The sequence below is a fragment of the Ranitomeya imitator genome, chromosome 3, assembly GCF_032444005.1.
Source record: "Ranitomeya imitator isolate aRanImi1 chromosome 3, aRanImi1.pri, whole genome shotgun sequence".
Classification (NCBI taxonomy): Eukaryota; Metazoa; Chordata; class Amphibia; order Anura; family Dendrobatidae; genus Ranitomeya; species Ranitomeya imitator.
The window spans coordinates 585,013,248-585,038,517 of NC_091284.1; the positions used below are offsets into that span (position 1 = coordinate 585,013,248).

At 44.0% G+C, this 25,270-nt stretch overlaps 2 protein-coding genes across 4 annotated transcripts in view; one reads left to right on the forward strand and one right to left on the reverse strand.

The window, feature by feature from the left end:
• DZIP1 (DAZ interacting zinc finger protein 1) overlaps nt 1-23,427 on the forward strand; it is a 158,356-nt gene extending 134,929 nt beyond the window's left edge. For all 3 annotated transcript variants that reach the window (XM_069758038.1, XM_069758039.1, XM_069758040.1), the window contains 2 exons: nt 4,195-4,357; nt 22,699-23,427. In XM_069758038.1, the coding sequence (XP_069614139.1) occupies nt 4,195-4,357; nt 22,699-22,781 (246 nt within the window). In that variant the 3' untranslated portion in view covers nt 22,782-23,427. The remainder of the gene's footprint in view (nt 1-4,194; nt 4,358-22,698) is intronic.
• A 1,487-nt stretch (nt 23,428-24,914) lies between these two features.
• Nucleotides 24,915-25,270, reverse strand: part of CLDN10 (claudin 10) — a 61,245-nt gene continuing 60,889 nt past the window's right edge. Inside the window, exon 5 of the mRNA XM_069758041.1 lies at nt 24,915-25,102. Within this exon, the coding sequence (XP_069614142.1) occupies nt 25,000-25,102 (103 nt within the window). The 3' untranslated portion in view covers nt 24,915-24,999. The remainder of the gene's footprint in view (nt 25,103-25,270) is intronic.

The window sequence follows — 25,270 nt, forward strand, 5'->3', positions numbered from 1 at the left end:
CTCTTCCTAGACTAAAATTCTCTCTCTCTATAGAGGGGTATTGGACCTGCTGTAATTAAAACACCTGTGGCTAGAAGGCGGAGTGCACGATCAGAAGGCTAGAGAATACATTTCAAAAACCTGACCTGCACATCCAAACATAGACTAAGTGTGAACAGGTGCTGAACCTAGAGTCGCCAACTCGTATATAGTTAAATAAATAAGGCAGCACACTGCAGCGCTAGAACATACAAACTTGAAATACGAAATTTGAACTGCATTACTGCACTAGAAATATGAAAAATGAGAGCGTTTAGCGCATAAAAATGGCCAATTTTATGTGTACCTGGTAGCCACTTTACGGCATCTCTCTTATACCAGGTCCTACGCTTGCCTTACCTCGCTGAGAATAAACGTCTACATCTGAATGGGTACATGTGAAACCTCTTCCTAGACTAAAATTCTCTCTCTCTATGGAGGGGTATTGGACCTGCTGTAATTAAAACACCTGTGGCTAGAAGGCGGAGTGCACGATCAGAAGGCTAGAGAATACATTTCAAAAACCTGACCTGCACATCCAAACATAGACTAAGTGTGAACAGGTGCTGAACCTAGAGTCGCCAACTCGTATATAGTTAAATAAATAAATAAGGCAGCACACTGCAGCGCTAGAACATACAAACTTGAAATACGAAATTTGAACTGCATTACTGCACTAGAAATATGAAAAATGAGAGCGTTTAGCTAAACGCTCTCATTTTTCATATTTCTAGTGCAGTAATGCAGTTGCAAATTTTTTTAATGCAAATTTTGTATTTCAAGTTTGTATGTTCTAGCGCTGCAGTGTGCTGCCTTATTTATTTAACTATATACGAGTTGGCGACTCTAGGTTCAGCACCTGTTCACACTTAGTCTATGTTTGGATGTGCAGGTCAGGTTTTTGAAATGTATTCTCTAGCCTTCTGATCGTGCACTCCGCCTTCTAGCCACAGGTGTTTTAATTACAGCAGGTCCAATACCCCTCCATAGAGAGAGAGAATTTTAGTCTAGGAAGAGGTTTCACATGTACCCATTCAGATGTAGACGTACTGTAGTACAGTCCATAGGCTCCTCACTGGCATTGCTGGCATTTCCATCAGGTATCTCCGGTGCAAGAGCTGGCATTGATGGGTCTCTCTGAGGTGAGCTCTCTCCTTGCCCAGATGTTCCAGCACTTTGCTCTATGTCCTGCTCGACCAAGGCGCTTATCAGCAGCTCCCTGGATCTGTCAGCTGTCTCTATTCCTCTCTGCTCACAGAGGCCGGTCAGAGCCTCTTTGCTCTGCTTCTTGTACTGAGCTGCTATATCGATGAACAGCCTTTGCCAAATAAAAGAAAAGAAAAATGGGGAGGGGAAACTGTTTGCAAGTATGTCTAAGTAAGCACTGAGTTGAACCTTGTAGAACTGGTGCACTCCTCGCAAGGATACCAATTCTTTAGTACAGGGAATAATTGCTTAAACCATGCACTAATGCTCTTATAGAAATAATTCTATCCCACCGTTCTTCCACCAATTGTCACGGATCCCTTACTCCGTGGTGTCATTAATTCGTCACGTATCCGCTCTCAGCACGTGACTTGGGTTGTGCCTGCAAGGGTTAATCTATATCCTCTCACTCAGTCCAGCATTCGACCTCTGTCCTATGTTGTAATGGGAGCATAAATCACACACTGACCTAGGCCACACACCCGCTCATACACGCTGCCACCACTCATCAAATACACGAGCGATGAGTCCCGTAAAATATTAATAATAATAATGTCTACCACTCCTAAGGCTCACACACCTTAGGCTATGGATTCTTTTAGAACATTCAAGGTTCAACTTGTTAAAGTTTTATACTTTAATACAAAAAGGTTCAGTGCTTACAGTTGGAAAACTTATAAAAATTTGATAATAAAAAGACATACAACTTATGCAAAACAGTATAAAATAACAGAAAACTTACAGAAATCATCTAACTGGTAGTTTGCTTTCTGCTCCCTGAGGGTAAGATTAATGTAGATTGGATCACACCAGCTCGGCCGTCCCCATTATGTGAACACGTGTCTCTGTATACCGGTCTAATTTATAGCTTTGGTCTGGAGGTCAGGTTTCTAGACCAGCCCCTCAGGTTAATATCATAAATTCTTGGTTTTTGATTGGACCGCGGCTGCGCCCCTCAATGAATATATTATTTTCTCTTGAGATCCTTTGTGTAAAAGCTCCCACAGAGGTACTATCAGGCCTTAATTAACATCTCTCTTCCAAGAGATAGGAGGTGTCAAATGTTACCTTTGTTCTTGGCTTCCAATAGGACCCCCTGGTGAGATTGGAGACTGAATTCTACTTGTCCCAGGAAAATACATAGTAACACCTGGATGTGCACCTGCAGCCTTCAGGACAGATGTTTATAGTCACACAATACCTATACATAAGGTCACTGTATGTGTATGTATGTATATATATATATATATATATATATATATATATATATATATATATACATACATACACACACACACTTACTTCACCACAACCATCTTGATTGAAGAATGATTTTGAAGTCTGAAATGTTGGCCTACTGAAATGTATGTTCAGTAACTGCACTCAATACTTGGTCGGGGCTCCTTTTGCATCAATTACTGCATTAATACAGCGTGGCATGGAGGCGGTCAGGCTGTGACATTGCTGAGGTGTTATGGAAGCCCAGGTTGCTTTGATAGCAGCCTTCAGCTCGTCTGCATTGGTGGGTCTCTCATCTTCCTCTTGACGATACCCCATAGATTCTCTATGGGGTGAAGGTCAGGCGAGTTTGCTGGCCAATCAAGCACAGTGATACTGTTGTTTTTAAATCAGGTACTGGTACTTTTGACAGTGTGGACATGTGCCAACTCCTGCTGGAGAATTAAATTTCCATCTCCAGAAAGCTTGTCGGCGGAGGGAAGTGTGAAGTGCTCTAAAATTTCCTGGTAGACGGCTGCGCTGACTTTGGTCTTGATAAAACACAGTGGACCTACACCAGCAGATGACATGGCTCCCCAAACCATCACTGATTGTTGCAACTTCACACTAGACCTCAAGCAGCTTGGACTGTGTGCTTCTCCACTCATCCTCCAGACTCTGGGACCTTGATTTCCAAATGAAATGCAAAATTTATTTTAATCTGAAAACACCTTGGAACACTGAGCAACAGTCCAGTTCTTTTTCTCCTTGGCCCAGGTAAGACGCTTCTGGCGTCTATTGGTCATGAGTGGCTTGATACAAGGAATGTGATACTTCTAGTCCATGTCCTGGATATGTCTGTGTGTGGTGGCTATTGAGCAATGACTCCAGCAGCAGTCCACTCCTTGTGAATCTCCCTCAAATTTTTGAATGGCCTTTTCTTAACAATCCTTTCAAGGCTGCGATTATCTCGGTTGCTTGTTCACCTTTTTCAACTACACTTTTCCCTTCCACTCAACTTTCCATTAATATGCTTGGATACAGCACTCTGTGAACAGCCAGCTTCTTTAGCAATGACCTTTTGTGGCTTACACTCCTTGTGGAGTGTGTCAATGACTGCCTTCTGGACATCTATCACATCAGCAGTCTTCCCCATGATTGTGGAGCCTACTTAAACAGGATAAGGGACCTTTTACATGCTTAGGAAGTCTTTGCAGGTGTGTTTGTTAATTGTTCTAATTTACTGAGATAATTACGTTTGGGTTTTCATTGTCTGTAAGCCATAATCATCAACAGAAATAAATACTTGAAATAGAGTACTCTGTTATAATGACTCTATATAATATAACAGTTTTACTTTTTGTATTGAAGACCAATTACAATAACAAAAAAAATGCACGAAAGAGGATCAAAGTGTTATAGGTACACGGAAATAGCATCACTGAAAAATATAACTCCTACAGCTATGTCGACAAAAAAATTACTCTTGGAAGGCAACAAGTGTAAAACAAAAAATTTGCTTTGTCTTTAAGGCCCGAAATAGACTGCTGCTGAAGAAGGTAAATGACAAGTGAAGCCAAAAATAAATCTATATCCATGCATAACATTGCCCCCAGTGTCTCCAGTGCAGCAGAAAGGCATTGTTACTCCCTGCTGTGTCTCTTCACTGAGTCCCCTGTTAGCTCCTGAATGTCCGTAAAGAACAGCTTTTCCAACAATATTTATTTTGTTTCTATTTCGTTTGCTCAACAGGTTACCGACCTTGATGACTCTGAATTGGATAGCACTTCACAAGAGGACGAACTGTTTGAAGTGCCAAGATCTGTAAAACCCAGAAAGGCTACTGCGCCCAGAAAAGAGCTTCCTGAAACTACTGTGAAAAATACTTTCAGTGCTTCTAAATTAACAAAAGGAGGTATGTCATTTACTGAGAATCCTGTTATAGAAGCATTCACGGATTCCTAGAAAGTCTGAACCTGGAGATATTTATCCAGCAAAATGTGGCAGATTTCAAATTCAAGATGCTGCAAAAAAAAAAGGGGGTACAAAAGTGTTTTGACAAACTTTACTCCTACCTAACAGTTTCAAAAAGTGCTGAGATAAAAGTGATGCCTAATTCTGGTTTCATCCATCTAATAGAAGTCATTAAATACTACAATAGTTTGTATCAGTTGTGGTATGGTGTAAGCAAAAGATTGGAAACGTTAAACCTTTCCTGACATCCTGCGTACATGTAGGTCGCAAGCTGAGAATGGGTGTATGGAGAAGGCTGACATGCTGAGCTTGCCCCATACACGGCCAGGATCTGCCCTTAACCGCCGTGACTGTTAACCTATTAACCCCTTTACCCCCAAGGGTGGTTTGCACGTTAATGACCGGGCCAATTTTTACAATTCTGACCACTGTCCCTTTATGAGGTTATAACTCTGGAACGCTTCAACGGATCCCAGTGATTCTGACATTGTTTTCTCGTGACATATTGTACTTCATGACAATGGTAAAAATTCTTTGATAGTACCTGCGTTTATTTGTGAAAAAAACGGAAATTTGGCGAAAATTATGAAAATTTCGCAATTTTCCAACTTTGAATTTTTATGCAATTAAATCACAGAGATATGTCACAAAAAATACTTAATAAGTAACATTTCCCACATGTCTACTTTACATCAGCACAATTTTGGAACCAAAATTTTTTTTTGTTAGGGAGTTATAAGGGTTAAAAGTTGACCAGCAATTTCTCATTTCTACAACACCATGTTTTTTTAGGGACCGCATCTCATTTGAAGTCATTTTGAGGGGTCTATATGATAGAAAATACCCAAGTGTGACACCATTCTAAAAACTACACCCCTCAAGGTGCTCAAAACCATATTCAAGAAGTTTATTAACCCTTCTGGTGCTTCACAGGAATTTTTTGAATGTTTAAATAAAAATGAACATTTAACTTTTTTTCACAAAAAATTTAATTCAGCTCCAATTTGTTTTATTTTACCAAGGGTAACAGGAGAAAATGGACCCCAAACATTTTTGTACAATTTGTCCTGAGTACGCCAATACCCCACATGTGGGGGTAAACCACTGTTTGGGCGCATGGCAGAGCTCGGAAGCGAAGGAGCGCCATTTGACTTTTCAATGCAAAATTGACTGGAATTGAGATGGGACGCCATGTTTCGTTTGGAGAGCCCCTGATGTGCCTAAACATTAAAAAACCCCCACAAGTGACACCATTTTGGAAAGTAGACCCCTTAAGGAACTTATCTAGAGGTGTGGTGAGCACTTTGACCCACCAAGTGCTTCACAGAAGTTTATAATGTAGTACCGTAAAAATAAAAAATCATATTTTTTCACAAAAATTATCTTTTCGCCCCCAATTTTTTATTTTCCCAAGGGTAAGAGAAGAAATTGGACCCCAAAAGTTGTTGTACAATTTGTCCTGAGTACGCTGATAGCCCATATGTGGGGGTAAACCACTGTTTGGGCGGATGGGAGAGCTCGGAAGGGAAGGAGCGCCGTTTGACTTTTCAATGCAAAATTGACATGAATTGAGATGGGACGCCATGTTGCGTTTGAAGAGCCACTGATGTGCCTAAACATTGAAACCCCCCACAAGTGACACCATTTTGGAAAGTAGACCCCCTAAGGAACTTATCTAGAGGTGTGGTGAGCACTTTGACCCACCAAGTGCTTCACAGAAGTTTATAATGCAGAGCCGTAAAAATAAAACAAAATTTTTTTCCCACAAAAATTATTTTTTTAGCCCCCAGTTTTGTATTTTCCCGAGGGTATCAAGAGAAATTGGACCCCAAAATTTGTTGCCCAATTTGTCCTGAGTGCGATGATACACCATATGTGGGGGGAACCACTGTTTGGGCACATGGGAGGGCTCGGAAGGGAAGGAGTGCCATTTGAATGCAGACTTAGATGGAATGGTGTGCAGGTGTCACATTGCGTTTGCAGAGCCCCTAATGTACCTAAACAGTAGAAACCCCCCACAAGTGACACCATTTTGGAAAGTAGACCCCCTTAGGAACTTATCTAGATGTGTGCTGAGCGCTTTGACCCACCAAGGGCTTCACAGAAGTTTATAATGGAGAGCCGTAAAAATAAAACAAAAATTTTTTCCCACAAAAATTATTTTTTAGCCCCCAGTTTTGTATTTTCCCAAGGGTAACAGGAGAAATTGGACCCCACAATTTGTTGTCCAATTTGTCCTGAGTGCGCTGATACCCCATATGTGGGGGGAACCACTGTTTGGGCGCATGGGAGGGCTCGGAAGGGAAGGAGCTCCATTTGGAATGAGGACTTAGATGGAATGGTCTGCAGCTGTCACATTGCATTTGCAGAGCCCCTAATGTACCTAAACAGTAGAAACCTCCCACAAGTGACACCACACCATTTTGGAAACTAGACCCCCTAAGGAACTCATCTAGATGTGTTGTGATAGCTTTGAACCCCCAAGTGTTTCACTACAGTTTGTAACGCAGAGCCGTGAAAATTAAAAAAAAAATCTTTCCCCCCAAAATTATTTTTTAGCCCCCAGTTTTGTATTTTCCCGAGGGTAAGAGGAGAAATTCGACCCCAAAAGTTGTTGTCCAATTTGTCCTGAGTACGCTGATACCCCGTATGTTGGGGGGAACCACCATTTGAGCGCATGGCAGAGCTCGGAAGGGAAGGAGCGCCATTTGGAATGCAGACTTAGATGGAATGGTCTGCAGGCGTCACATTGCGTTTGCAGAACCACTAATGTACCTAACAGTAGAAACCCTCCACAAGTGACCCCATATTGGAGACTAGACCCCCCAGGGAACTAATCTAGATGTGTTGTGAGAACTTTGAACCCCCAAGTGTTTCACTACAGTTTATAACGCAGAGCCGTGAAAATAAAAAATCTTTTTTTTTCCCACAAAAATTATTTTTTAGCCCCCAGTTTTGTATTTTCCCAAGGGTAACAGGAGAAATTGGACCCCAAAAGTTGTTGTCCTATTTGTCCTGAGTACGCTGATACTCCATATGTTGGGGTAAACCCCTGTTTGGGCACACGGGAGAGCTCGGAAGGGAAGAAGCACTGTTTTACTTTTTCAACGCAGAATTGGCTGGAATTGAGATCGGACGCCATGTCGCGTTTGGAGAGCCCCTCATGTGCCTAAACAGTGGAAACCCCACAATTATAACTGAAACCCTAATCCAAACACACCCCTAACCCTAATCCCAACAGTAACCCTAACCACACCTCTAACCCTGACACACCCCTAACCCTAATCCCAACCCTATTCCCAACTGTAAATGTAATCTAAACCCTAACTGTAACTTTAGCCCCAACCCGAACCCTAACTTTAGCCCCAACCCAAACTGTAGCCCTAACCCTAGCCCTAACCCTAGCCCTAACCCTAACCCTAATGGGAAAATGGAAATAAATACATTTTTTTAATTTTTCCCTAACTAAGGGGGTGATGAAGGGGGGTTTGATTTACTTTTATAGCAGGTTATTTAGCGGATTTTTATGATTGGCAGCCGTCACACACTGAAAGACGCTTTTTATTGCAAAAAATATTTTTTGCGTTACCACATTTTGAGAGCTATAATTTTTCCATATTTTGGTCCACAGAGTTATGTGAGGTCTTGTTTTTTGCGGGACGAGTTGACGTTTTTATTGGTAACATTTTCGGGCACGTGACATTTTTTGATCGCTTTTTATTCCGATTTTTGTGAGGCAGAATGACCAAAAACCAGCTATTCATGAATTTCTTTTGGGGGAGGCGTTTATACCGTTCCGCGTTTGGTAAAATTGATAAAGCAGTTTTATTCTTCGGGTCAGTACGATTACAGCGACACCTCATTTATATCATTTTTTTATGTTTTGGCGCTTTTTATACGATAAAAACTATTTTATAGAAAAAATAATTATTTTTGCATTGCTTTATTCTCAGGACTATAACTTTTTTTATTTTTTTGCTGATGATGCTGTATTGTGGCTCGTTTTTTGCGGGACAAGATGACGTTTTCAGCGGTACCATGGTTATTTATATCTGTCTTTTTGATCGCGTGTTATTCCACTTTTTGTTCGGCGGTATGATAATAAAGCGTTGTTTTTTGCCTCGTTTTTTTTTTTTTTTTTTTTTCTTACGGTGTTTACTGAAGGGGTTAACTAGTGGGACCGTTTTATAGGTCGGGCCGTTACAGACGCGGCGATACTAAATATATGTACTTTTATTGTTTTGTTTTTTTTATTTAGATAAAGAAATGTATTTATGGGAATAATATATATTTTTTTTTCATTATTTTGGAATATTTTTTTTTATTTTTTTTTACACATTTGAAATTTTTTTTTTTTACTCTTTACTTTGTCCCAGGGGGGGACATCACAGATCGGTGATCTGACCGTTTGCACAGCACTCTGTCAGATCACCGATCTGAGAGCAGTGCAGGCTGCTTCACAGTGCCTGCTCTGAGCAGGCTCTGTGAAGTCACCTCCCTCCCTGCAGGACCCGGATCCGCGGCCATCTTGGATCCGGGTCTGGAACAGGCAGGGAGGGAGGTAAGACCCTCGCAGCAACGCGATCACATCGCGTTGCTGCGGGGGGCTCAGGGAAGCCCGCAGGGAGCCCCCTCCCTGCGTGATGCTTCCCTGCTTCGCCGGCACATCGCGATCATCTTTGATCGCGGTGTGCCAGGGGTTAATGTGCCGGGGGCGGTCCGTGACCGCTCCTGGCACATAGTGCCGGATGTCAGCTGCGATAGGCAGCTGACACCCGGCCGCGATCGGCGGCGCTCCCCCCGTGAGCGCCGCCGATCGCGCTGGACGTACTATCCCGTCCATGGTCATGGGGGCCCACCCCACCTCGACGGGATAGTACGTCCGATGTCAGAAAGGGGTTAAATGCCGCTATCAATCTATGATAGCGGCATTAACAGCGCACCACCATCGAGGCGTGCCATTCTATGCACCCGTGGAACAGTCCGCGACGTGATCACGGGTTGCCAATGGGCTCTTATGATGTCATGGGGGTGTTAAAAACCATCATGAAACTCTGTTGAAACTATACTGTAGTATTGCTCTATAAACAAAAATTATTTGCCAAATGAATTCAAAATTTTGTTGGTGCCTATGTACAAAGCTTAGAAGTGACAAATTTTTATTATTTGCATAAATAAAAAAATGACATAATTAAAACAGGGAAGGGTGTGTTTTCACTATATATTACCGGTTGGTAAAAGGCAGATGGATTTTTTTATACCACTTAGTCTTAAAAAATTATTTCCTTGGCACTTATTAATATAATCAAATTCACTCACTTTAAATTGCACCTATTCTATAATATTTACAAGGTCACTTTTAGTTTTTTATACTTACCTCTGATGTGTATATATAATAGATTTAATTTATTTAAAAAAAGTTTAGTAATTTATTATATTATTTAAGGCCATGATGTATCCCTTCCTAATTAGTCATTTTTTTAGCTCCTTTAATATAAGCACTTTACCTGGGGCGACATCGTATTAGGCCTCTTCTCCCTTAAGATCCTTCAGACACCTTATCTGGTGGTGCGCATGCGCCAGCGGCGGACACATAGAGGCTCCTGAGTCTCCGATCTCTATGTGCCTGTCATGTCGCTTGGCTCAGGTAGGTAAATAATAAAAATTAATAATTTTATTTAATTTCACTTTATCACTTCTAATCTTTGTACATAGGCACCAACAACATTTTGGATTCCTTTGGCAAGTAATTTTTGTTTATAGATTTCTAACTATATATAGGTGCTACTCATTTGTATAAGTATTTGTTTATTGAGGACAACCGATGTACAGTATATTGACTGTAGAATTGCTGTATATAGTACAAACGATCGCATGTTCAAATCGCTTGAGGGGACTAACAAAGCAGAACAGGAAAGAAACTAAAAAAAAACATAAAATTTCGAATCGACCTCTCATTTTTCCCACTAATAATAAAGATATTTAAATAATATACAAATTTTTGCCGCCTCTACCGAAATATAAAATCAATTAACCCAATCAGTAAACACTGTAAACAGAATTGGGGAAAAAAGAAAATTGCTTTTTTTTTAGTTTTTGGTCACCACAGCAAGAATGATGAAAGAAGTTATCAAAATCTCATATCTATCTTAAAATGGCATCATTAAAAATGACTTGTTCTGTAAAAAATAAGCTTTTGCACAGCTCCATTGACTAAAAAAAGGAAAAAGTTACAAGTCTCGGAAAATGGTGACACAATCAAATGAAGTAAGACAACGTCCTCTTTGTGAGAAGGGTGTATGAGCGGGCTCAGGAGTAGCATTATGTGGGTGACATCCACCTCTATCTGTCACTGTCTGAACATGTTCCATTGGCAGTTAAATGCTGCAGTAAGTAGCCACTAAGGCTTGTAAATGATTAAAGATATGGGGTGGCTTCTATTACCCATCGTCCTCCCTTCCCTGTACTTATGGGCTGCTAATAGTCTTGTCATGGTAGCCAGGAGCCTGCTGAAGGCTGCCAGGTCTCTTCCATTTTGGTACTCTTATGAAGTCAACCACGGACAGGTCTTCATAGGAGAGCTCTAATTTTACTATAAACAGATTGCTAAAGTATTTTAGTGCGTTATACAGCTATCATACTATCAAAGGTTCAAGTCACCTAGGGGGATTACAAAACTAAACAGAAGTATTACAAAATATATAAAAAAAAATAAAAGTTCAAATCCATCACATTTTTCTTCTCTTTTAAATAAAAAAAATAACGAAACTGTTAAAAAAAAAAAATTATTGGTATCCCCGTGTCTGTAAAAGACTAACCGTGAGTTTATTTTTTTTCTTTATCGCTTCATTGGGGGACACAGATAACCATGGGTGTATGCTGCTGCTGCTAGGAGGCTGACACTATGCAGAAAAACGAAAAAGGGGTAGCTCCTCCCTGGCAGTATACACCCACCGACAGGCACCAAGTACCTCAGTTTGTGCTGAGTGTCTGTAGGAGGCGGACCTGGATCTCTCCAGATCGGCAGCTAACCTTTCTTTCTACAAGTTTGTTGTGTTTTTATTAACTCTTTCCTTTTTGTGTTTCAGATATCAGCTTCTGGAAAACAGGATATTATTTTCACTCTGCTTTCCCCTTATAGGCGGCCGAGCAACCAGTGTGGTGTCATCCACATTGTCTCTCTCAGGCCCGCCGGCAGGACACTATCACCTGTCACCCTCACAGGTGCTCCAGGGTTGATTCTGGTGGCCAGTCCTTGCCATTTCACTCCTCACCCCTCTCCTCGGAGAGGGCTGCGAGGAAGACGGTGGTTGCCAGTGGTGACCTCCCCCCTCCCTAGGGGGTTGATACCGTCTTCTACACTGGACGCGGTGTGGGAAGAAGGATTCGTGTACCTGAAATTGCTGAATCGTCACGTTCATCTCCGCCACTTCAGGATGGAATCCCTACGGTCAGTGATAGCCGCGATGGAGCCGGGGGAATTTCTCTGCTCGGTAGACATTCAGGATGCTTACCTACATGTCCCTATATGTCTGAGACACCAGAGATTCCTTCGGTTTGCAATTCAGGACGATCACTACCAATTCACGTCCCTTCCTTTCGGCCTGGCATCTGCCCGGAGGTCATGGCGGCTGTCATGGCCATTCTTCGCTCCAGGGGTATTCTCATTATCCCTTACCTGGACGATCTGCTGATCAAGGGATCTTCTCATCGAAACTGTGCACGGAGTCTTCAAATCTCTCTGGACACTCTCTGATCCGTCTCGGCTGGATCATCAACCGAGACAAGTCCTCTCTGACTCCGACTCAGCGTCTGACATTCCTGGGCATGGAGTTCGACACAAACTTGGCTCGGGTATTTCTCCCGAAGGACAAGTTTTCTCTATCGCCTCATTGGGGGACACAGGAAACCATGGGGTGTATGCTGCTGCCACTAGGAGGCTGACACTATGCAAATAAAAAAGTTAGCTCCTCCTCTGCAGTGTACACCCCACCTACAGGAAGTAGGATATTCAGTTTAGCTTAGTGTCAGTAGGAGGTGGGTTGGGGTCTTTCATTAGACCCTTATCTACCTCAATGTGCGTCGTTTCTTTTCAGGTTTCCGGAGGGATACAGGGTGAACAGTCACTCCTTTACTCCCACAAAGAGACTAAGAGTACGGCGTGTACTGCCACCCCGTATCCTCATACGTCTACTCGGCAGGACCCCAGCCCCTAACACAGAAGCGTGTTCAGGTGATTCGATCGTCTGTCCTGCCAAAGTCTCCCACCCACTCGCCCACCAGAGCCTGTCGGTTGGAGGAGACACGGATGTCCCACAGGATTTTCGGACGTCCGATCTATCCCGGATAAGGAGGTTTTTTTTTTCTCTCAAGAAGATAAGAAGTTTTTAAAAAAAAATTCTTTGTTTTAATAGAGGGCATTAGGTGTCTATCCCCTTTAATTCACTTGTACCATTGCTGCGCTCTTAGGGCCATCCACTCCGCTCCCTGTGTTCCGGCGGTCACCATTTGTACTCTAGGTCCCGGCTTTTCTTGGGGCTAGAAGCAGCATGGGCCATTGGGGGGTTTTCCTTAAATGCAGGGGGGTATTTGGGGCACTAAACCATTTTTACAACGTTTTTTACGGCGCTCCGCGCCGCTCCCTCATGCTCCGCCGGTTACCAGCCATAATCTAGGTCCTGGCTTCACTCGGGCCTAGTTGCGGCGTTGGCTCCGCCCCCCTTCTTCCCTGCACTTCGGGCGGGCTGTTCTCCCACCCGCCACTTGTTGTTTCCTTCCAGAACCGCCCCCTCAGCTTCATTGAAGCCGGCACCATGTTTCCCCTACCCGGACCTGGCGCTTGGCTTCACCCCCCCTTCCCTGCGTTTCAGGCGGGCTTTCCTTACGCCCGTCGCTTGTTTATTCCTTTCGGACCTGCCTCCCCTCTCTGCTCCATTTCTCTGCTTGGAGCCAGCGTTTGGTTCCGCCACCCCTTCGGCTTCAGAGCGGGCTCTTTCAGCGTACATCTCTGCAGTGCACACTTTTGCCCTCTCGGTCCCTGTCAGTCTTCTTGGGGTTGCCCCTTTTTTCCGGCTTGTGGATCCGGACGATGGCCTTCTTCCTGTGGGACCTACATCTTCAGCGCTAATAGCCCTACAGCCTGGCAGCAGAGCTTCTCCTGGCACCTGGACCCAAAAGGCAGCACTTGATCCAGGTAACAGACTGGGTACAAAGTTTAAGCCAGACTCTGCAGGATACAGTTTGTACGGGCAACTCTATCTGCAGGCTCCGTTATTACTGAGAGTCACCATCATGCTCATGTTTAATGTATTTGTCTATATTTGCCTCGTAATCACATGTAAAGCACCATGGAATAAATGGCGCTATAAAAATGTATAATAATAATAATAATAATAATCATTCCTATTGGGGCTGGTGAAATAAGTGCTCTGGAGTCACTACTGCAATGAATACTCCGGAGTAGTGCAGTCGCTCATATAATGAGTGCTCTACAGCCAGGCAGTCACTGGGTTAATAAGTACTATGGAGCCGTACAGTCACTAGTGTAATGTATTATATGCTGTGGAGTAGTGCAGTCGCTCATATGAGTGCTCTACAACCGGGCAGTCACTGGGGTAATAGGTACTATAGAGCAGTGCAGTGACTGGTCTTCTAAATGCTCTGGAGCAATGCAGTAGCTCATATAATGAGTGCTCTAGAACCAGGCAGTCAACAGCAACGCGTATTGCAGTTTCTCCCCAAGCTCTGCACCCTGCACAGTGAGAGGGGCCTTTATAAGTCCTGCCATATGCCGTTTGCTCCGTAGAATTTTCTCTTGCAGTCTCCTCTCAGAAAGTTCTGCTACGTCACTCTGCTGTTGTGAATTCTGCTATTACATGAGTTCAGCGGAGCATGGCAACAGGCCAACGCAGTCCTCTCGTGATGCTAGTGTTACTCTACAAGCAGAGAGATGAGCTGCTTCTACCCCTTCACGATTGCAGTGTTGAGGGATCAACTTCCAGCTGTGTAAAAGTCTGTATTCTCCAGCATGTCTGCCGTGGCTCAGTGGATAAAGAAGCTAATCACAAATTGCAGGCCCAAGGGTTTTAACCCAGGTGCACAACAGAGAGAGAGTTTAGTCTCCCTCTGATTCCAAGCCTACAGCTCGGCCTTCTGGAGAACTGACTGTACAGTATATGCTTCAGGACAGACTTCGTGTTGCAGCCTTCTACACGTGAAACGATTATTCTGCCTAATGCCGTCAGGTATCCAGACCTAGACCGCAACACAGAATTGGCTGTCTCTGATACCCTTCTCCAGGGTTCCCTTCACACTAAAGTCGCAGGATACTGAGAGACAATCGCAGCAGTACTCTTTCTGTTATCCAGGTTGTTGATGAACCACCTACCAGGTACAGTAGGGTACTTTGATACTGTGGTAGTTTCAGTGGATTACACTGGCCTTTGGTTGACTGCTGCACTGGTACTGGTATTCTGTACGGTATCAGATCTATGCCTTGATCTTCACGCACCACTTTCCAGGTACAGTACGGTTTTTGACACTGTCGTTTCTTCAACGGATAAGACGTGTCTTGGATTGACCATTGTAGTGGTACTGGCTTTCTGGACTGTATTCAGGTAAGTCAGACGTACTCTCCTATTCCTCCCGTTTGATTGCAGCAGTACTCTGCCTGCTTGCCAGGTTTTAGAGGTCATCTTCCAGACACATTTAGTCAATACCTGCCGTCTCTCCAGTGATTTAGACGTGCCCGAGATCGAGTACTGCATTGGTCCTGCTCTTTTGCCCCAGAGTCAGGTGAGTCAGAAACACTCAGAGAGGTGCCCGGTATCCATCACTTCTGGCTGGCTGCCGCAGTGGTCACAGTGCGCTTTCAGGTGAGCCAGAGGCGCAACTTTTACCCTGTGTTTCAGGGTCAATAATGTCTGTGGTCTATTAACAGTTAAACAGAAGATCTACTACGTACCACAAGGTGGACCTCAGTGCCACAGGGTGGACCGCAGTGGCAGCATAAGTGGGCTGTCCACTTTCAGGTATGTCGGACACGCTGGTGTAAGGTACCGACTGGTCGCAGTTTTTCTTCAGCCACGCACTGGGCCTTAATTACGTGTTGCTCCCCAGGGGCCTTCCTCTCCATCTGATTATTCGGGCCTACCACTACCTTTTCAGTAGGTCAGTTTACAGTGCTGTCCTAGGTCTATCTGCACTATCCAGTGCGTTACTCCATCATATATGATTTACAGTAGTATGCGTTCAGGCGGTCTCTTACGGAGTCAGAGCTCATATAATACCTTGACTCATGATTGCTCACTGCACTATTCTAGGGGTCTTTGAACTACCTCAATACAGAGCTTCCCTTTTATGTGTCAGCACTTACCTTTTCTTTTTTACAGACACTGGATTAAACCTCGAGCAGCTCCAGGTTTTTATTTCCGACCGTGGCAGGAACAGGTTCTCCCACCTCGGATAGAAATTGGATCTTGCTCTGTGCAAGCATTGTCCAGTGTAGAAGGCTGCTCCACGCCTGGATCAGATCATGTGGGTTTTGGTGATAATACGTTCCTTCCTTCAGCAGGATTCGTATCCTTTTCACAGTTATTCTCATTTGTGTGGTGTCTTATACCTAGGTAAGTAGATCGACATGCTAGAACCCTCTCCCCTTTCCAGAGGGTCCGGATCGGATAGGGTCACTCATGTCATCATAGGTAAGGATCTTCCTTTTGGCAGTCAAGTTTTTTTCTGAGGCCTATGTACTCCTTCCTAGGGCCAACTTCCCATGGAATTGACATCCTCCAGGTTTTCCATGGACTCTCCTCCTTTGGCTGCTCATATCCGATTGTGCCTATCAATGCCCATCTTGTCTACTTTTTCCATAGTCCCTGTTAACCGCCTTCATCCCTGTGCGCTTAAGTGTAGCTTCCTGATGAATCTGAGTCTGCGGAATCTTCCGGTAGTCTCCGTTCTATCTACTTAGACGGGCAAGAGGTGGTCTCTTCAAACGGTTCTCCCTTTTTGAGCCGTTTTGTTGATGTAGCAGAGCCTACATTGCTGGGTTGAGATCCAAGGTTTCACCCGAGGTCCCCTTCAGTACGTCTTAAGCGTTTTGCTCTCTAGCAGGTCCTTAGTACCCTACTGTCAAGTCCTTTCTTCTCATTTCAATTTAATGGTCTTTTCTGGGGTTTCTCTTGGGATCCTTAGTCCAGCTGTTCCAAAGAGGGAAGCGTCTCGGTTTCCTATATTCCCTCTCTTCTGAACTTACTGCAAGCTGACCTCTTCTCCGTCTGTGGACCCTCCGGTTTCCAGATTTTCCACCGATAGTCCTCTCCCAGAGAGAGCATCCCTCAAGGATACCAACGGCGGACTAATAGTCCATGGTGAAGTCGTCCATTGAAGTGTCCACCGCCACATTGTGCCCTGCCTTTGTCTCCCTTGCGGACTAATTTACTCTTGCAAGGAAGTACATGGTATCCGCCCTCGCGGATGCCGCTGCAGGTGCTGCTTGGACATCCAGCAATCTGGTGCCCATCCGAAGGACCCTTTTGATTAAGGTGTGGCAGGACTTATCCTCTAGGAGGTCCCTCACCAGCTTGCCTCCTAAGGTTTTGCGTCAGTTTGGCTCCAACTTGAACCAATTATTAAGGAGGTCATCGGAGGGACAAGTCCTCTTCTTCCTCAGTCTAAACCTCGTTGTTCTCCTGGGACCGTGTGTGCTTTCTTTTATTTTATGAAAGCCTTTTTCCAGGCCCTCCTTTTTTTTCAAGACATCAGACATTCCTGCATTTTTGCGAGGGGCAGGTCCTTTTTCGTTTTATACCTTCCTTTCAGGCTCTCAACCACTTCGAGTCTGTGGCAGAAGTTTTGTACATTCTGTGGATCACAGGTTCAGTGCTCTGCCCTCACCTTGCCGAGGTTCTTCATGTCTCTGTCCATCGTTCTTGATTCCGTTCCCTTCGTCCTGCTCGGAGTCATCCTTTGGAGCGTTCTCTCATCACGCTACCGGGTCAGGGCGAGGTGCATCTATCCAGCTAAGGCCCTCTTTTCAGTATACAGGCTCGGCGTAGAGGCCCTCCGGCCTCCAAATCAATGTATGCCCGCAATATCCGGTCAGCAATGTTTAGATTTACCAAGTCAGAGCAGAGCTGCTCCTTCCAGGTTTAAGGCGCACTCTATCCGGGCAGTGGGTGCCTCCCGGCAGTGCCAATATAGGGCTCTGCCTTTCACCTCTACAGACCGATGATCGGTCCCCCACATGTTCGCGAAACTTGCATGCCTAGCTTCGGCGTATGCCGGCTTAGGTAGGAAGACCTTGCAGGGGACGGTGGTGAGTTCCTCTGACCTGGATTGGAGTTGACTGCTGTATAAAGATTATTATATTATTATGATGTACAATAACAAATTGTATTATTTCTCTTTACACAATGCTAAACTGCTTTCTCACTGACTGAATATCCTACTTCCTGTCGACGGGGTGTACACTGCAGAGGAGGAGCTAACTTTTTTATTTGCATAGTGTCAGCCTCCTAGTGGCAGCAGCATGCACCCCATGGTTTCCTGTGTCCCCCAATGAAGGCTCCGAGAAACAGATTTTACGGTAAGCAACCAAAAATCCTGTTTTCCGTTCTCTGCAAGGCAGTCCAGTCTCTAAAACATCCATCCCCCCGTCCCCTACGATTCTGTATGGGAGTTCTGGGAAAGATGGTTGCTTCCATGGAAGCCGTGCCTTTCGGCCAGTTCCACACTTGTCCCTTGCAGCTATTCCTTCTGTCCACCTGGAACAAGTCCACGACTTCCCTCGACCGTCCAGTTCGTCTGCCTCCCCATGTGTGGCAGTCCGTAACCTGGTGGACCCTGTCCTCCTCCTTCCTGACGGGGAGGCCCTGTCTCCTCCTTCGGTGGCAAGTCATCACCACCGACAAGAGTCTCCTCGATTGGGGAGCAGTCTTCCGACAACACACAGTGCAGGGTCGCTGGTCCGCCCAGGAGGCTCTTCTTCCCATCAACCTCCTGGATATCAGGGCAATCTTCCTGGCCCTATTACACTGGCAGTCTCTCCTGACAGACAGGCCCGTCCGCATTCAGTTGGACAACGCCACGGCCGTGGCGTGCTTGAACCACCAGGGCGGGATCCGCAGCAGTCAGGTGATGGCGGAAACGGCAAAGATTCTCTGTTGGGCGGAACGTCGCGTTCCCGCTATATTAGTTGTTCACATTCCGGGGGTCGAAAATTGGGCGGCCGATTTCTTAAGCCGCCAAGACCTAGCAGCGGGCGAGTGGTCTCTCCATCCCTCGGTCTTTGATCAGATATGCCAGCGTTGGGGCACTCCGGTCGTCGACTTCATGGCGTCTCGGATGAACCGCAAGGTAGCTCAGTTTGTAGCCAGGTCCCGGGATCCCCTGGCCATCGACCACGACGCCCTCGTAGTTTCGTGATCCCAGTTTCAGTTCCCTTACCTGTTCCCTCCTCTTCCCTTGATTCCAAGGGTCATAAAAAAGATAAAGGCAGAGGGGATTCCGGTTATCCTGATAGCGCCAGACTGGCCACGGCGCCCTTAGTATGCCCATGATCAGAGCTAGAAAACCAGCTTCTTCCCGCATTTACTACAGGTACTGGAAGGCTTTCTTTCGATGGTGCGAGACTAACCAGGTTTTTCCGATGTCTTTTTCCCTTCCGGACTTTCTTGGTTTCCTTCAGGCAGGTCTCGAGTCGGGACTCTCCCTCAGCACCCTGAAGGGTCAGGTCTCCGCTCTGTCCATTCTCTTTCAGAGGGACCTGTCTTCCATCCCTCAGGTGAGGACCTTTCTCCAAGGAGTTGCACACCTTACTCCTCCTTTCCAGACCCCTTTAGAACCTTGGAATCTCAACCTGGTTCTGGATGTTCTACAGGCTGCGCCCTTCGAACCTATTCAGGACATTCCTTTTTCCCTTCTTTCCTGGAAGGTGGCTTTTCTGATTGCTATTACATCAATCAGAAGAGTCTCCGAGTTGGCAGCTTTATCCTGCCGATCTTTGTTTCTCGTCCTACATCAGGACAAGGTAGTTCTAAGACCTGTCCCTTCCCAAGGTGGTGTCCGCTTTCCACATCAATGAGGACATCGTCCTTCCCTCTTTCTGTCCTTCCCCGGTTCATCCTCTGGAAAAATCTCTTCACAAGCTGGACGTGGTCAGAGCCATCTGGATCTATCTTTCTAGAACTGCCTCCTTTCGCCAATCCGATTCTCTGTTTGTCATCTCTGAGGGTCGCCAAAAGGGTCTTCAGGCGTCAAAGTCCACGACCTCCTGTTGGATTCGTTCAGCAATAATGGAAGCCTACCACATTCATGACAAACGGCCCCCTCCAAGGGTGTGGGCCCACTCCACCAGAGCTGTCAGAGCCTCTTGGGCTGTTCGCCACCAGGCTTCCGCCTTACAGGTCTGCAAGGCCGCAACTTGGTTGTCCTTGCACACTTTTACGAGGTTCTATAGGGTTCATACCCAGGCCTCATCTGATGCAGGTTTTGGTAGGAAGGTACTGCAGATGGCGGTTGCGCACCGGCCGACCTGAGCCTTTTCTATTAGTCCTTTTCTACCCACCCTTATCTGGGACTGCTTTTGGACGTCCCACTGTTATGTGTCCCCCAATGAAACGATAAAGAAAGAGGGATTTTTGGTACTTACTGTAAAATCTCTTTCCTGGAGCCTTCATTGGGGGACACCGCACCCTCCCTGCTTGTTTTTTTGTACCGTGTTGGGCCCAAACGCCCTAGTTGAGATGGTACTTATATGTTTCTGAGTTCTGTCGCTTCTACTGCTTTTTACACCAACTGAGGTACTTGGTGCCTGTCGGTGGGTGTATACTGCCAGGAAGGAGCTACCTCTTTTTCCTTTTCTGCATAGTGTCAGCCTCCTAGCAGCAGCAGCATACACCCACGGTTATCTGTGTCCCCCAATGAAGGCTCCAAGAAAGAGATTTCACGGTAAGTACTAAAAATCCCTCTTTTTTATAAATTAATAGTACAAGTCAGAACAAGAAACTTTGTAATATATCTTATTAGTAGAGATAGGCACATTTTTTTGAGTGCAATTGAATTCTAATTGAATTTTGCAGATATCCGCATTGTGTAAAATACAGACTATTTGTAATTCTTTCAGTGTAAATTCTCACAATGGTGGCAACATGCGACCGCCATCTTTCTGAACAGTAGAGGTACGGCAAAAGGTTAAAAAGAAGAAAAAACATTCATCACCTCTCACTTATCTAGGCGCATCTGCTGTTCCAGGTCTGAAGAATGCATTGAAAAGTTTTAAGTATCCCACAATGGTATCATTAATACCTACAGTTCTTCCTGAAAAAACAAACACTCACCCAGCTTTATCAACCTAAAATTTAAAAAATGGATTGGCTGTGTGTTTGTTTTTTAAAAATTTTTATTATTAACCCCTTTCTGACCTCGGACGGGATAGTACGTCCGAGGTCAGAAGCCCCACTTTGATGCGGGCTCCGGCGGTGAGCCCGCATCAAAGCCGGGACATGTCAGCTGTTTTGAACAGCTGACATGTGCCTGTAATAGGCGCAGGCAGAATCGCGATCTGCCCGCACCTATTAACTAGTTAAATGCCGCTGTCAAACGCAGACAGCGGCATTTAACTACCGCATCCGGCCGGGCGGCCGGAAATGACGGCATCTCCGACCCCGTCACATGATCGGAGGTCGGCGATGCTTGTACCGTGTAACCATAGAGGTCCTTGAGAGCTCTATGGTTACTGATCGCAAGGTAGCTGTGAGCGCCACCCTGTGGTCGGCGCTCACAACACACCTGATTTTCTGCTACATAGCAGCGGACAGCAGATCGCTGCTATGTAGCAGAGGCGATCGGGTTGTGCCTGCTTCTAGCCTCCCATGGAGGCTATTGAAGCATGGCAAAAGTGAAAAAAAAGTGGAAAAAAATATGTGAAAAAAAATATAAAAGTTTAAATCACCCCCCTTTCGCCCCAATCAAAATAAATCAATTAAAAAAATCAAATCTACACATATCTGGTATCGCCGCGTTCAGAATCGCCCGTTCTATCAATTAAAAAAAAGCATTAACCTGATTGCTAAAAGGCGTAGCGAGAAAAAAATTCAAAACGCCAGAATTACGTTTTTTTGGTCGCCTCGACATTGCATTAAAATGCAATAACGGGCGATCAAAAGAACGTATCTGCACCAAAATGCTATCATTAAAAATGTCATCTCGGCATTCAAAAAATAAGCCCTCAACCGACCCCAGATCATGAAAAATGGAGACGCTACGAGTATCGGAAAATGGCGCAATTTTTTTTTTTTTTAGCAAAGTTTGGAATTTTTTTTCACCACTTAAGTAAAAAAATAACCTAGTCATGTTAGGAACCCGTACTGACCTGGAGAATCATAATGTCAGGTCAGTTTTAGCATTTAGTGAACCTAGCAAAAAAGCCAAACAAAAAACAAGTGTGGGACTGCACTTTTTTTGCAATTTCACCGCACTTGGAATTTTTTTTCCCGTTTTCTAGTACACGACATGCTAAAACCAATGATGTCGTTCAAAAGTACAACTCGTCCTGCAAAAAATAAGCCCTCACATGGCCATATTGACGGAAAAATAAAAAAGTTATGGCTCTGGGAAGCAGGGGAGTGAAAAACGAACACGGAAAAACGAAAAATCCCAAGGTCATGAAGGGGTTACACCCCAATATATTAAAGGTTGAATGAAATTATGCCCATGAAAAATACTATTTGTCCTGCAAAAATGAGCTGTCATGTTGAAGGAAAAATAAAAAGTTATGGCCATTGAAAAATGAGGATTAAAAAAACAAAATAAAAAAATGAATGTTCTATGTATAGTCCCAATTACTTTTATTGCCTCATAGTTTTAAGGCTGAAGGTAGACTGAAGTCCATCGAATTCAACCTATAACCTAGCATGTTCCAGAAGAAGGCAAAAACCCCATGGGGCAGACATTAATATAACTATTTCTGACTCCGTATACAGCAATCAGACTAGTTCCCTGGATTAACGTCCCATCGCATTTACCGAAATCTGTTCCCGACTTTTTAATGCTCTCCGATGAACCCATATTTTTTTCAGAAATGCTCAATACTGGAGTGGGTTTACAGGTCAGGTAAAGTGGCTTTTTCTGACCATAGAAGTAGGTCAGTGGGTTTGGTAGATATTTTTCAGGTCTGGAAACAAAATTGTTTGACTTTGAAACCATCTATAGATCTTCTTATTGTGAATACCCTGCAGTTCTGTGTGCTGATGACATATTCCCATCTTCCCTGCCTTACAGATGGCCGTGACGCCGACACCTCCAGCACACTAGTGAGCAGTCTAGTTACTGTGAGTGACATCAGTGACACATCGGACGCCTGACTCTTCGCCCACAATAAAATACGTTGCACAGTGCCTTAAGGATTTGTACAGCCAGTGTTGGCAATCCCAAAGTGTTTTTTAATTGTACCCTTTGTATGTTTATGTCTTTGTATTACCAGATGTAACGAATTGTGCAAACACCATTGATGTCCTCTCCGATCACGAATGCAGTATTATATTTGCATATGTCTTTTCCGTCCATACTTTGACGTCTTATCTCTGTACGGTACAATGAATTCATATGAAGCACTTACTGTTCCTACTTTCCGCTGCCTCCACGGCACTTTGTAAAATTCAAAGCAATGCTCTAAAGTTAATGTACTGCACAATGCCCGCCGGAGCCTTACAGAATTGACCCATTATGGTGTCAAAATTCTAGAAAAGATTTCCAAGTACTCTACACTCCTATTCTATAAGATGCAATACGGGGCTTAATAGTCATACGTTATATATATAGAGATTAGTTGCCTCCTCTTTCTATCGTGCAGCTGCAAACCTTTAAAGCACAAGATTTTGTGATTTTCTTTTTATTTATAATACCACATTTATTCAGTGGTTGAAAAAACGGTACTGTATTTTTTACTGGTTTTTTTTGTACTGGAGCTTTAGCAGAAAAACAGTATTAAAATCTTGACTTTGAAATAAATTTCTGTGAACATTTTCTGAATTCTAAAATGTCTAATATGGAATAATGTGCGGATCAATTCTAAGTATAATGCTGTGATGTTACAGAAGTGTATCCCACCCAAAAGACTAGAACCTCAATATTTTAACTGTGTTTTTAGTAAATAAAGGAAAAGAGCGGCTAGATAATGGCAGTACTCCTATCAATGCTCCTTGGAATACCTTAGGGTGGCACCACTGTAAGATCCGAATCTATCTGCAGTGACACAATTGCTGTAAAACAGTGTTCAGAGATCACACGTGATAATCATGTAGGGTAGTCCATCTAACTACTGTTTATAACATGGCATCAACGTATTTTCTAGATTTACTGCTATTTTATTTACTTAACCCTTTTAGTTTTAATCCTACACAGCTATAAATTTGCACTCAAATACAGATTTAAAGGGAACTTGTCACTCAATTCATGCTGCTCATACCAAATCAGAGTTCAGTGGTGCTGGATTAGTCTCCTCTCTACCTATAGTCCCGGATGGATCTTCAAACTAACGCTGGAGCATTAAAGAGTAAATCATACATGGTGTCAGTCATGCAGCCAGGCTCATGCTGGCCATGGTTTGGGCAGCATGAATCGAATGCCACATTCCATTTAATATCCAAAACCGCATCATCGAAATCTAAAAGGAGCAAGATATAAGATTTGTGTGCAAATAGCCCAAACCATTCACTTAGTGCCTACTACACAAGTATATGATGTGCTGTCAGCTACTAAGACTTCTTGGCACATCGCGGAGCCATAAGTGACTGGACCATGATGGCACGGAAAGTGAGAAGTATTTCTGTTTTATACCTCCTCTATTTAAACTCTGTTAATTGTTAAAAAGGTATAACATGTAAATACATGATTTAATTGATCAACATTACTTACATTCTGTTTCAGCTGTATTTTACTTCTACCGAAGTAGTCTTTCAAAGTGTCCACATTGAGGAGCATGGCTGCGAGGAGTACCAACTTACCTTCCAAAATATTGTCAGGGGTGGACCCGGAAAGTAGAGGGCCAATGTACAAGGACTTTGTATAGAGCCCCCTCTCATCCCATCCCTCCTCATAATTATTTCTACCAGTCCGCAAGTAATTATGAGCTATGAGGTTTATTAGTACAGGCTCTTATGTGCAAGCTAATTGGTGATACGATGACATTGGCCCCCTAACCTATTGGGCACTTATACACAGGTTACACTGATGGTATGTCCGCCACTGATTGGTGGAAATGTGGCCCGTTAATGAGATGGCAGAAGAAAAACCATCTTCCATGTTTGTGCTAGTTTTTCCACTTAGTATTATCACTTATTCATTCCGTCATTGATTTAAGTCACTTTCTATTGTCAGTTTGATAGCAAGTCAAATGCTTAAAAGGATGTAATGATAGAAAATACTGAAGTCCGAACTACGCGACAAGCAAGAACAAAATAATGAATTCTCCACACTAAGAATGAATGAAGCTTTGTTTTTATTTATTCCTTTTCTTTTTTTACTTTTTCTTTTTTACTGCTTCCTTTTTTTTCTCCTTTCTGTTCCGCTAATTAAAATGTTTCAGACAAAGGTTTTTGTGTTATAGTCTTCCGAGGTACCAGTCATCTTCAGTTTGGTAATCCCTTTGGCCTGGCTGTATGAAATCTTACTAGATGATGCTGGTCTGAAAAGAAAAGATATATATTGTACCAGTGTTACTTCCTTCAAGTCGTTGTATGCTTTACTAATAACATTTTAGTGTGTGGAGAAAAGCTAGTTCCAGAAGGTAAAAAATAATGTCAATTAGCATGGTTCATTTGGCTGTGTGAATTAGTGGAAGATAAATGGACCT